Raw genomic sequence first — 13,248 nt, forward strand, 5'->3', positions numbered from 1 at the left:
ATGACCTCGTTGAAATGGAGAGTCACGCAGCCTTCGACTGAATCCCTAACGGAGTTGCTCTTGCACTGCCCTGTTCCCGAAGGAGGGAAGGAAGCTTGGGGCAATTTCCATGAGTACATCAAACCCCGAAATGGCAGACTTACCACTGGGCTTCAGGTATTTCTTGGCATGCAGATAACTCTCCAACATGCGTTCATTGAAAAGCATGTACCCCATTGGCTCAGAGATGATTATGTCCACCTGTTCAGGAAGTGAGATCTCTTCCACCTTTCCAGGAATGACCACAATTCGGTCTGTAAGATTGTTACTCTTTACTAAAACCTATTATCGGGAAGTGGAGGGTGGGGAGGATAGGGGAAGAAAAAAAAAAAATCAGGGAATGACAACCTTAGGGTGAAACATCCACTTGGACCAACCAGCTCGGAGGTTGAAACGTGAGTTCTGCCAAACCCCTGCTGATTTGGTCCTTATCAAAAACAGAAACTCTCAGCCCAGCAACAAAAAGCTGCAATTCCCTTTAGCCTACTACAGTCAGTTTTTCTACAACGCAGCCATTATGTTCTTGAGGAACCCTCTGTTAAGGAAATCTTGAGTTACAGTTCGCGCGCCTCGACCGATGCTGCAGGCACGCACGCAACCGATCCCTCTGCCATCTTATTCTGACTGACGCGGTCAGAAAAAACATTCCCCCAATTCCTTAACCATGTTCTAGCCAAAACACATACAAGAAAACACACCTTAACGAAGAACTGAGGCTAAGTTTCTTGACCGGACAGGTGGGGAGTTCTGACTGTCCGGTCCCAGACCCCTTACGGGAGACAGGGAGAGACTGGTGATTTGAAATCCACGTGCACGCCGAGGAGAGGTGAAAAGCCACCTCCTACACATGGAAGCCCTTGTCGCCAGAGAGCCCGGGGCCGTACAATTTAAGGGCAGAGCTCCAAGCATCCAGCCCAGTCAACACTGGGATTCAAACCAATGGCCAGAACGTCCCACCTCGACTGCTTTTCGGTCAAAGAAGAGGGAATACGCGGTATACGTGATATCAATCTCTCTCATCAATCCCCCAGAAAGCCCCTCTTGCTCCCTTCAAGGCTACCAGGCCTCAAGAGCCCCACCCGAGTTTCCCGGGGCGCTTCGGCCGACCCACTGACCTCTGCGTGTTGAGCCATGGTGCTTGCCTCCACTGCATAGATTTTCCTAGCTCCAGCCTGAGCCGCAAAAAACGACAGGATACCAGAGCCGCAGCCAACGTCTAGTACGATCTGAGAAAGAGGGGAAAAGAGTTACTGGAAGTCATAATCAGTCCATCAGAGAGGTTCATTCAATCAGTCAATTGTATTTATTGAGCACTTACTGTGTGCAGAGCACTGTACCAAGCGCTTGGGAAGTACAAATCGGCAACAGAAAGAGACGGTCCCTACCCAACAATGGGCTCACGGTCTAGAAGTGTTATTGAACGCTTACTGGCTGCAGAGCGCAGTACAAAGCACTGGAGCCCAGTTTCACACTTACTTCTCCCCCAAGGTGGAGGCTACGTTCTTGGTGAGCCCCTGGATAAGGAAAACTTGCGTTACAGTATGCGTGGCTCGAGTGACACCCCGCGCCCGGGCACAGCCTTTTCTCTGACACGGCACCCCGTTTTCTCTAGAGAGGCACACGGTTAGGAGGACGCCCTCAGTCTTCTATCCAAAGTGGGAACTGAAAACACTCGCGGTCGGAGAAGTGAACAAAATTTCCGTGCAATCCTCCAACACAAACTCCCCATTCTCAGCTTCAAGGTCCGCAACCGAATTCGCCCCATCTCACACATCTGCTCGCTTTACTGCTACTCCCCAGCCCGTTCTCTCTGCTCCTCTCGAGCTCCTTTCTAGCTGGACCTCTCTCTCAACTCTCCCGCCCCCCCATCCCCTCGCCCAACGCTGTGTCTCCCCACATCTGACAGACCACAGCTCTCCCCACATTTAAAGCCCTCCTAAAATCCCACCTCCTCCAACAAGCCTTCCCCGATTACTTTCCGGCACCAAGTCATACAAACCCACTTGTGCCCTAAACTATATCCATCCTGAGCATTTCTGGGCATTGGCTACTCTATTACTTTCTTCCATTACTCCATTTGTAAATATTTCTCATGTCTGCTTCTCCCATTAGAGGGGAAGCACCTGGAGGGTTAGGAATGTGTCACTTGCTTCTTTTGTGCTTCCCAAGTGCTTAGTGTCATCGATCGCACCCAACGGGTGGTCAATCAATGCTCCGACTACTGCCGCATACCTCCAGATCTTCCTTCTCCCTTTCTCACCTGTTCAGTTGGCCGAAGACATAAGGTTGAAAACTTCCGCTCTTTTTATGACCCGATCAAAAGCAACTGATAAACACTCCGCACCACAGTTCTGCTCCTTCCTACCTCAAGACAGAACACTGCCCAGGGCACTTTTCTGTGTGACCACTTTGGACTGAGACCAAAAGGCAGCTTTCTTTTCACTGAGACTCGACGGGGAACTTGGCCAAAACGTCCCCCAACCTCGCTGCCTTTTATCCAATAATGTCTCAGTGCTTTACCAATCCCATCCAGGGAGCAAGATGCCCTACTGCGCCCTGGATGTAGCTGCACTGCAGTGGGGAAGAGATTGTTTAAGTGCATTAGGATCCTTTAGGAGGAAAGATAATGGAAGGGACGTTGTGCCTGCCATTTGGACACTGAGCAGGCTGGACTAATTTCGGCTATGCCCGACGAAAAGGAGGAAAGCGAGCAGACTTCAGTGTGGTCGAGAGTTACTACTCCTTCAACTGAGCAGCATTTGGTTGCTCTAATTAGGAAGACGGTAGAGGAGCCCAGAGCTGTTTGCCTGTGATAGTCAGAGGCTCAGGCTGATTTTTATGCCAGAGACCGATACTGGTGCCACAAAAATAAAAGAGCTAAAGTGGCACTAGGTAGAAATCTGCCTCAGCAGTCCCCTCCTTCTAGCTTCTCTATTACAATATTTTGAGGAACGGGACAATGCTTGTGCTGGCAAGAATCTGGTTTTGGCTTCCAACCAACCATACAAATCAATTTACCCCAGATAATTAGCTCCCGTGGAATTTAGGAAATAGGATTTCCCACTGTGGCCCAATTTTCACTTCCTGTTGGGGGGTCAGGAAATCCAGCCCTCTGAGCCTAACTACTTAAAAGAGAAATGCCTGAAGCGGACAGTCTCAGTCATTCATTCATTCGATCGTATTTATTGAGCGCTTACTGTGTGCAGAGCACTGTACTAAGCGCTTGACACCTCGCCCTCGTCCTCCCCCTGCCCCTCAGCTCGATTGCCAATGGAAAAAAAATCTGGGAATCTGAACCATTTTCTTTGAAGGGCTGGTGGGGAAAGGTGCCAAAGGAAGAAGCTGCTTCCCCCCAAAGGCAGAGCCCAGTCAGCAAACATTGCTACGGTTCTGACCAAGCGATGCAAAAGCCTTACCACAAAAGGTAGTCAGTCACTGAGGGACAAAACTTCAATTATACTGAATTTCCTAAAGGCAAGTAAGCATGCCCCCTACTGAAGGCAAGTATTTCCAAGAGAAATTCTTTGGGCAGAGGGAAAGTGATATCTCTGTTGGACAAAAGGATGACGCTGTTGTATGCAGCCAAGGAAAAGCAATGGCTAAGTGTAAAGAAATAACGTTAACCTGCCTTAATGCACCCAGAACGGGTCTGAAACGAAGGTAATGCATAACACAGAAAGAGCTGAACTACTCATCTTCCCTCTCAAATTCTCTCTTCCACCTAACTTTCCTTCCCATCACAATTGAAACCACCATCACCAGCCCTGTCTCTGAAACCGGCAACTATGGCATTTTCCGGCACTCCTCCCACTCTCTCAAGGCCCCATATTTGGTCTGTCACTAAATCCTGTCATGTTTTTCCTCCACAACATTTCCAGGATCCACCCCGTCCTTTCCATCCAAATAGCCAGACTCTCACACCGGTCCAGGCCCTTGTCCTATCCCGGCTTAATTCCCCTCATCGGCCTCCTCACCGGTCCTCCTGCCTCCAACTGCTCCCCTCTCTGGTCCATACTTCATTCTGCTTGCTCTGATCACTTTGCTAAACTGGGGTCCTGCACCCGTCTCCCTACTCCTCAAAAACCTCCATGGGATGCCGTTCCTCTCCGCAAGAAGCAGAAACTCCTGCCCGTGTGCTTTAGAGCATTATGGCAGCTTTCTCCCTCTGACTCATTCCCACTCTTCTTCCATTCTAGCCCAGCTCACACCTCTTTGTTCCTTCCTTCCTTCCTCCCTCTCCAGCTAACTTGCTCCCTGGGCCTCCTTCTCGTTTCTCCTGTCCCTGATCCCTTGCTCATGTCCTCCCTCCCTCTTCACGTCCGGCAGACAACTGGCCTAGTGGACAGTGCACGAGCCTGGGAGCCAGGAGACCTGGGTCCTAATCCTCACTCCCCCACTAGCCTGCTGGGTGACTTTGGGCACGTCCCTTCACTTCCCTGGGCCTCAGTTTCCTCATCCTTGAAATGGAGCTGAAATACCTGTTCTCCCTCCCCCTTAGACTGTGAGCCTCGCTGGGCCAGGGACTGTGTCCAATCTCATTATTCTATATCTACCCCAACTCTTAGCACAGTGCTCGGAACGTAGTAATTGTTGAACACATACAACAATTATTATTATCGTTACCATCGCATCAAAGCCCTTCTGAAACCATTGCCTCTGGGAGGCCTTCCCCGATTAATTTCTGTCCGCCCTGGGCTACCGCCCACCCAACTCCTAATCTCAGCATTTCCGGACCTATTTTACCCACCCTTTTACTTCAGCACTCACTTAAATCCATATTCCCTTCTCCTTCCTCCTCCTATCCGCAAATTATTTTAGTGGCCGTCTCTCCTGCTACGTTAAAAGGTCCTTGATGGCAGGGATCACGCCAAACTAACTCTATTGTACTCTGCCAAGTGTTCAGTCTAGTGCTTTGCCCACATGAGGTGCTCAGTAAATACTATTGACTGCTGGACATGGCCAGCAAATGCCTGCTCCCGAGACTGCAGCAACTGAAAGATTCCACTGTCTGCAAAACCCACAGGCTGCAGAACGAGTCTAATTCCTGACTGTCTTGATCCGCCGATTGGACAAGCTCAAAGAGTCGTCATTATGTACCCTGTAAGCACTTGGATACTCATCCCAGCCCCACAGGACTTCTAAAATGTTCCTATAATAATGAATGGTACTTGTTAAGTGCTTACTGTGTACCAGGCACTGTTCAAAGAGCTGGGGCTGGTACAAGGTAATCAGGCTGTCCCACGTGGGGCTCACAGTCTCAATCTCCATTTTCCAGATGAGGTAACTGAGGCACAGAGAAGTTAAGTGACTTGCCCAAAGTCCCACAGATGACAATTGGCGGAGCCGGGATTAGAACCTACGACCTCTGACTCCCAAGCCCAGACTCTTTCCACTAAACCACACTGATACCCTACTACTTCCCCCATCTGTAATTTCTTTTCATGTCTGTCTCCCCTTTGTAGATTGTAAACTCCCTGTGGGCAGGGATCGAGTCTACCAATTCTACTGTACTATTATTTTTTCCAGGCGTTTAGTATAGTGTCCTGCACACAATACCACGGATTGAGTGAAAGAAGTCACAAGGGAGGGTGAAAGGGACTGCCCAGGTTCTGTCCCGGAGTGGGTCAGGATGGGAGAAGCTCGTCACTGCCTCTATTAACAATAACTGCGGTAGTTGTTAGGCGCATTCTATGTGCCAAGCACTGAACTAAGCACTGGGATAGACACAATACAATACAAACAGGTTGGACCCGGTTCCTGCCCCTGACCACGGTGCTCACATCTAACTAGGAGGGAGAACAGATGAGGAAAGTAAGGCCCAGAGAAGTGAAGTGTCTTGCCCGAGGTCACTTAGCAGGTAAGTGGTGGTGTGGGATTAGAACCCGGGTCCTCTGACTCCTATGTCCCTGCTCTGTCTAGGAGACACTGCTTTTCTGCTATTTCTGACGACTGAGAATCCCCAAAGGACCCAGAAATTCCTTGCTACTCCTTGGACCTCTAATCCATATTCCACGAGGGGAAAGCCTAAATCAATCTGTTGGCTTAGGTCCTACCCTTTGGTTAGTGACAGGAGAATTTAGACTGTGAGCCCACTGTTGGGTAGGGACTGTCTCTATATGTTGCCAATTTGTACTTCCCAAGCGCTTAGTACAGTGCTCTGCACACAGTAAGCGCTCAATAAATACGACTGATGAGGAGAATGATTTTGAACTTCCTACCTGAGGGTCACGGCTCTTCCCACATCAGGGTAGACCAATCAAACCTCGATCACCATACAACTTAAGAAACACCAAATTCTGCTGGGTGGTAGGTAAAGCAGGGCTTTACGCCCCACATTTAAGTTTTGTTTTCCCTTTTCACACCCCTGTTCTTATGGCGTCAAAGGAATACATGACTCTACTACAGCAGATTCAAAAATATAGTACTGAAATAAATCCTGCTTTATGCTGCCAAGAAAAAGGTTCACGAAGACAGCCAAGCACACTGCCAGTGTCGTCTTTCTCTCATGGCTATTACAGCGTTTGAAATTATGATGACAAACTATCAAGACAAACCCAGCTCCTGGCACCAGGATTATGAGGATGCTAATTCACCTTAAACAATGATCTGGGATCATCACAGGACCCCCCACACTACACACTACACAAACACACACACACACACACATTCATCCCGCAAGAGGTCCTTCTAGAAAACAAGTGTATGATGATTCATTCGCAATTCACTGCCCGTCGAAGTCACAGTGGCTCAGAAAAGTACGATGGGTGGCAGGAAGAAACCAAGTTCGTTGCAGAAGGGTGAGCCCCAGCTCAAACCTCAGCCGGCTCTGGGACATAGAAGCAGAAAGAGTCCAACTACCGTATGGTAGTAGGTGAGGTCCCCATTCCATTTTTTTTAAGTGGTAGTTATTAAGTACTTACTATGTGCCAGTCAGTGTTCTAAGCGCTGGGGTAAATAGGCTCTAATCAGGTTGGGCACAATCTCTATCCCACATGGGGCTCACGGTTTTAATCCCCATTTTCCAGGTGAGGTAATTGAGGCACAGAGAAGCTAAGTGACTTGCCCAAGGTCACACGTCAGACAAGTGGCAAAGCCAGGATTACAACCCAGGCCCTTCTGATTCCCAGGCTTGTGCTTTATCCACTAGACTATACTGCTTCTATTCCATTCTGTTGGATACCTGAGCAGGAGGTTCCCTTTGATGGCCTGCACCTCACTGTACCTTGATCTCATCTATCTCGCTGCCGATCTGTTGCCCACGTCCTGCCTCTGGCCTCGAATGCCCTCCATCTTCATAGCCAACAGACAATTACTCTCCCCATCTTCAAAGTCTTATTGAAGACTCGTCTCCTCCAAGAGGCCTTCCCTGACTAAGCCCTCATTTCCTCTTCTCTCACTCCCTTTTCTGTCACCCTTGCGCTTGGATTTGCTCCCTTTATTCACTCCTCCCTCAGCCCCATTTACTTGGGTATATATCCGTAATTTATTTACTTAATGTCTGTCTCCCCCTCCAGACTGTAAACTCATGGTGGGAAGGAAACGTGTCTACCCACTCTGTTATACTGTACTCTCCCAAGCGCTTAGTACAGCACTCTGCACACAGTGAGCGCTCAATAAATACAACAGATTGATGGATAGACAGTAGCTGGTTCCCATTGAGGATCTGAGATCACCAACCAAGAGCCCAGGTGACTTACCCACACTGCAGGGAAATTATTTGGATTTTCTTTTCTTATTCAGGATCATCCTGTTTTGCTTTGGCATTCAACATACTGGCCTTAATAATAATAATAATAATAACTTTGGTATTTGTTAAGCGCTTACTATGTGCCAAGCACTGTTCTAAGCACTGGGGGATATATAAGGTAATCAGGTTGTCCCACATGGGGCTCACAGTCTTAATCCCCATTTTCCAGATAAGGTAAGTGAGGCACAGAGAAGTTAAGTGACTTGCCCAAAGTCACACAGCTGATAAGTGGCAGAGCCGGGATTAGAACCCATAACCTCTGGCTCCCAAGCCCGTGCTGTTTCCACTGAGCCACGCTGCTTCTCTCTTATGCGTGTTGTACATGTGAGCCTAACGAATCAATGTCACGCCAATGAGGTCAGTAAAGAACCCGGGACAATTTGAAAAGAGGGCCAGTGAGACTGAACTCCCATCTCCCTTAAACACACTTGAAAATTGTTGGAGGGCGAAGAGTCTTGCAGCTGCTGGAGAGCAATGTTCGTTTTCAATTAACACACAACTCAGGATGTTCCATTAGTTGCTCCACACCGTGTTTATCATCAAACATGAGCCAAGATCAAATCAGTAATGCCACCTTACTGCAATTATAGCTTACTGCCACTGCCTGTAACAAACATCGTTTTTAGAAATCACATGCTTAGAGCCAATGCTCAGCATTTCAGAAAGCGAGCTTGGTTTGTGTCAATGTACATCTTCTGTGTCCCTGCCCCCATAGTATTAGACTGAAAGTCTAATTAGTCCTGCAGTCTTTTATTTCTTTTGTCTGTTCCCAAGCCCTCAGTACAGTGTTTTGCACCCGGCAGGCTCTCAAAAAAAAAAAAAATGCCGATTCTGATATTCAAGTACTGAGCGGAGCCAGTTTAAAAGAATGAGAACTTGAAAAAAAAAAAAAAAAGGAAAGAAAAAAGAAAACCCCCGAGGGTTCTTGGATGAGGGACAACGGAAATATCCGCTATTTGGTTTAGCTACCTCTCGCTGGTTAGGGTCTGGGTGTCAATTAAAATCCAACACAAACACCGGAGGGGCCTGACTTGTTGGGTTAGCCTTAGTTTTTTCAGGTCTCATGCTGGTTTTCAATACAAACCAGAGCAGGTGCTCTGTACCACACTGAATGGGAAGAAGAGTGAGTGAAAGCCTCCCTGTAGCTGACGTCCACTGAATGAAAGACAAAAAGGGACAGATGGAAGAAACTTCTTGGAAGTAACATTATCACCCTGTTCTTGCCCAAGCACGCTTCCCCCATTCACCGCCCCCCTCCCTCCCAACAGCTTCCTCGGACATTAAAGTCTCCCTCATCCACGAGCTCGTCGGCCTTTCCATTCCCTCATCCTGGCATAGCTTCCCGGGCTCCTCCTAAATTACAACTGCGGCTCTGGGCCCCGAGACGAGGTGGGGCGGTTTCTGCCCCGATTCTCACCTTGTCTTTGAAATCACTGTGGTTCTGTAAGATCGCCCGTTGGTAAGTCCCCGTCCGAACGTAATCTTGCATCATGTTCTGTTGCTGTGACAGGTAGCCATAAAACTACAACACACAACGCACAACGCACAACTGTCAATACATGTGTATATGCATTTGGCCCACTTCGAATCAGCCCTTCAAAATAAAGAGCATTATATCCCTACCACCTCCACCACCCATCTGCCCCACTTTCTCCCACATCAGAAGGCCAGGGTGGCAGCTCAGCGGCACTGCTCCTTGCCGGCATTTGAGAGCCGTGGGGGCCGAGATTCTGGGTCCCAGCCGGGGCCGGGTACCGAGAGTGTAGGATCGTGCCGGTCTTTACATGGGTTTTTCTTTTGGACTTGTGTCTGAGTCCAACCTGACTGCCAATGCTCAGGACTCAGACGTACGTGGGCATCGCTTTGCCCGTGTCTGGTAGCCTTAGTGGGTGTGTCCCAAGGTGAACCTGGGTTACAGGCCATCTTGTCAAACGCTATCTCGTGACCACCTGAGCCATCAGGTGGAACTCGGAAATGAGGGTGGGATACCGCCGACACAACCAAAACTGCTACGGCCAAGCCGGGACTACAGAAGGTATCCCTCGCCTCCGTGCCAATCAAATTAGGTACGGAGGAGGGGGGAGGGCAGAGATTGGATAAACTGAGGCCAGAAGCTGGAAAGGCCTAGGAGCACAGGTGATAAATACCCGTCGCCTCTGACCTTCTGCGTGGCAGAACACCGAGACACGCAGCAGCAGCAGCCGCAGCAGCCCAAGTGTCTTTCTCTGCCCAGAAGGCCAGACGCCCGTTCTGCAACTAGGACCAACACACTGAGGAAAGGGCTGCGGGACGGGTGAGTGTCTCGCCAAACGTTCGTGGGTGGGAGCCGGGTGCCCCGCTGCGGACGGGCAACATAAGTGAGAAGCAGCATGACTCAGTGGAAAGAGCTCGGGCTTTGGAGTCAGAGGTCATGGGTTCAAATCCCGGCTCCGCCAATTGTCCGCTGCGTGACTTTGGGCAAGTCACTTCACTTCTCTGGGCCTCAGTTCCCTCATCTGTAAAATGGGGATTAAGACTGTGAGCCCCCCATGGGACAACCTGATCACCCTGTAACCTCCCCAGAGCTTAGAACAGTGCTTTGCACACAGTAAGCACTTAATAAATGCCACTATTATTATGATTATTATTGTTATAAGTGGACTCCTCCCGTGAGGGAAATTAAGTGCATTCCTCTCATGTGGGAAAGTAAGTGGATTCTTCCTGTGTGGGAAAGCACACAGATTATTCCCGAGTGAGAAAGCATGTGGATTCTTCCCGAGTGAGAAGTGCACATGGGTGAGAGCTAGCCAACTCACCCACGTGCGACTTACGTATGACTGTGTTCCTCCCATTAGAAAAGCTCTAATATTACTAATTAATCACATTCCTTCCAAAAGGGAATTTCAATTCATTGTGCCTAGACCATTAAATAATTCAAGTCACCCCGCGGAATAAATTTTATATAAAACTCAGGCTTTCTGTCCCCGGCCTCTCTCTCTCTCTCGCCACGCCGATTACTGAACAAGCCCGTCCCCGGGCGACGAGTGACAGGGTGCCCCTAACAATTCATACCCAAGAGATTACCAAGCACGTGCAAGGATGCTACTAAGCATTTAAAGTTCCTCAGCCTTACAAGCCAGGTGGTGTTGGAAGTGGCCATACCCTCAAGGGCCTCGAGTGAGCCCCCTGACCCAGATTAAGCCTGTCTCAAGCCCTGGTTGTCGGTCTGCCGGTTCAGCCTGGAATCGGTCCACGAGCGGTTCGGCCGCATTCGGCCCAGTAGGGCAACAATGGCAACAAAGGCCCGGTGAGTGTAGAAAGGGAAGGCACCGAGCAAAGACTGTGTTGGACCCGAGGGGGGCCTTTTCCAGGGTAAGGCTTCTTCAGGGCCGAGAAGAAAGGAAGTAAAATTCAACTACCATTTGCCGGAGCTGGGAGTAGAAGCTCTGAAACAGGCCTATGGCCAGGCTGCCATCTCCTTTGATCTCAGAGATAACTTGGATCTCACTAACTCCTCTTCTTCCTCCTTACTATCGCTGCCCCTATCGACCTGGAGAAAAATTCCAATACAAGCCTAGCGGGTGCTGGCTAATTGGAGATACTGACGAGGGAGTATCTCCTTGAATGTGCACCCTTTATCTGCCCCACAGCACTTACGTACAAAGTCGTCATTTGTTTATTTATATTAATGTCTGTCTTCCCCCTAGACCGTGAGCTCTTTGTGGGCAGGGAACGTGTCCACCAATTCCGTCGTATTGTACTCTCCCCAGCGCTTAGTACAGTGTTCTGCACACAGTTTGTGCTCAACTGGCAGTCACTGGCAACCACCGGCAACAGTACAGATGGCCTCGTTAATGTCTACCGGGGCCCCTTACCCGGTCCAAAGCCCTGAAGTTCCTAGTAGAAAAAAGGAATTCTTCATATTCCAAGCTTGGCTCCGAGTGTCCAAATGACCAAGGTTGCTCGGTGTGCAGGGGATCCAGGGATCCCAAGACTCACCCTGAGAACCCAAGGAATGGTGAAAACGGAGTCCTTCAAACAAGGAGATAAGTCCTCACTGGCTAGTCCACCTCCTTGAAAAGTTCCAAGTTCAGCCTCTGAGCACCTGTGGGCATTCTGACTCCCACCATCAGAAAAACCATCGCCCATTCCTGGAAACCAAGATTTGTTAACAATTCACGTGGTCCTGGGCTACGTACGAAGGGCTGCTGCCGAGTTTCTCCAAAGATCCCCAGCCTTCCCCCGTGGAGGTTCCAGGGGCCTAAACCTCATCCCCGGGCCAGGGACCCTTTCTGAGCAAAATGGTAGTCACTCGTACGCCTAACCTCCCTTGCCAAGGAAGGAGCCACGAGACCTACCTGGAAGTACTGCACAGCAGAGGATTCCTCCGTACGCTCGCTGAAGACAGACCGTTCTAGGTTGTGACCTCGACAATTTTTCAGGATATTATAAAAGGAACAGAAATCTGAAAGCAGAAGAGCAGATCCATGGGAAAAGAGCAAACCAAAGCAACGTGAAGGTTCAGCGTCTTGATCGGCCACAGGGTTCCTGTCGAGCGAAGAAAGAAAGCTTTCCTCGCTCGCTCTGTGGCGAGGGGAAGTGATGTGAACTCGCGTCACTTCAAATATGAGGTAATCCAAACTATAGATTAAGCCCCTCCAATTGCGACGTTAAAAAAAGTACACGTAGGAAGAAGCTGGCCGTTCCATTTCATACTTGGAACCGTTGCTTTTCGGCCACGATAATTTTTTTCCAAAACTTTTTTGCTAAAATAATTATATTAAGTGACTGCCCCATTCACTCTTAGTAGGAACACAGTGACCAAAGCAGTCCTCTATGAGCCCCTGAGCCACTGTCCTCAGAACGGCGGGAGGGAAGCTTAAGTCAGAGACGGTTCCCCCCATTAGATCCCATATCCAAGAAAACGGGCTTAGTGATCGATCTCTTGCTGAATTGTACTTTCCAAGCACTGGGTACACAGTAAGTGCTCAATAAACACGACTGAATGAATGAATGAATCTCTTCCCACTACACAGGTTCTCTGCAGGGGGATGAGGCTAAAGTCAGAGGGGCAGGCAAGCGCTTAGTACAGTGCTCTGCACACAGTAAGTGCTCAATAAATACGACTGAATGAATGAAAGAACAATAAGCCAGCCCCAGCCCAAACTCCTCCCCGGGAAAAGATGTTAAGGGACATACCATTCGGCGTTGCAAACTGTATAAGGACACTATTACACCCCAGGGTGATGATAAAGGATTGTTTCCCAACTCGGCTGCATTCGGTCTCTCTGGATACGGAGCACTTAAATACACACACTTCTTCATCTTGAAAAAGGAAGGGAAACAAGATGTTAGCATTTCACTCCAAGGTGGGTGACCACGGCTCCTGTGTTTTATTAGTAGTAGCAGTAGTAATAACAATAATAAATGTGGTATTTGTTAAGCGCTTACTACGTGTCAGACACTACTAAGCACTGGGGTGG

General features: G+C 49.1%; 1 protein-coding gene across 1 annotated transcript in view; it reads right to left on the minus strand.

The window, feature by feature from the left end:
- CARM1 (coactivator associated arginine methyltransferase 1) overlaps positions 1-13,248 on the minus strand; it is a gene marked incomplete at its 5' end in the record, with an annotated part of 80,530 nt that overhangs the window by 28,047 nt on the left and 39,235 nt on the right. Inside the window, 5 exons of the mRNA XM_038770711.1 lie at positions 144-321; positions 1,155-1,265; positions 9,204-9,308; positions 12,124-12,230; positions 12,965-13,090. Coding sequence (XP_038626639.1) covers positions 144-321; positions 1,155-1,265; positions 9,204-9,308; positions 12,124-12,230; positions 12,965-13,090 — 627 coding nt within the window. The remainder of the gene's footprint in view (positions 1-143; positions 322-1,154; positions 1,266-9,203; positions 9,309-12,123; positions 12,231-12,964; positions 13,091-13,248) is intronic.

Source organism: Tachyglossus aculeatus, chromosome X2 (genome assembly GCF_015852505.1).
Source record: "Tachyglossus aculeatus isolate mTacAcu1 chromosome X2, mTacAcu1.pri, whole genome shotgun sequence".
Lineage (NCBI taxonomy): Eukaryota > Metazoa > Chordata > Mammalia > Monotremata > Tachyglossidae > Tachyglossus > Tachyglossus aculeatus.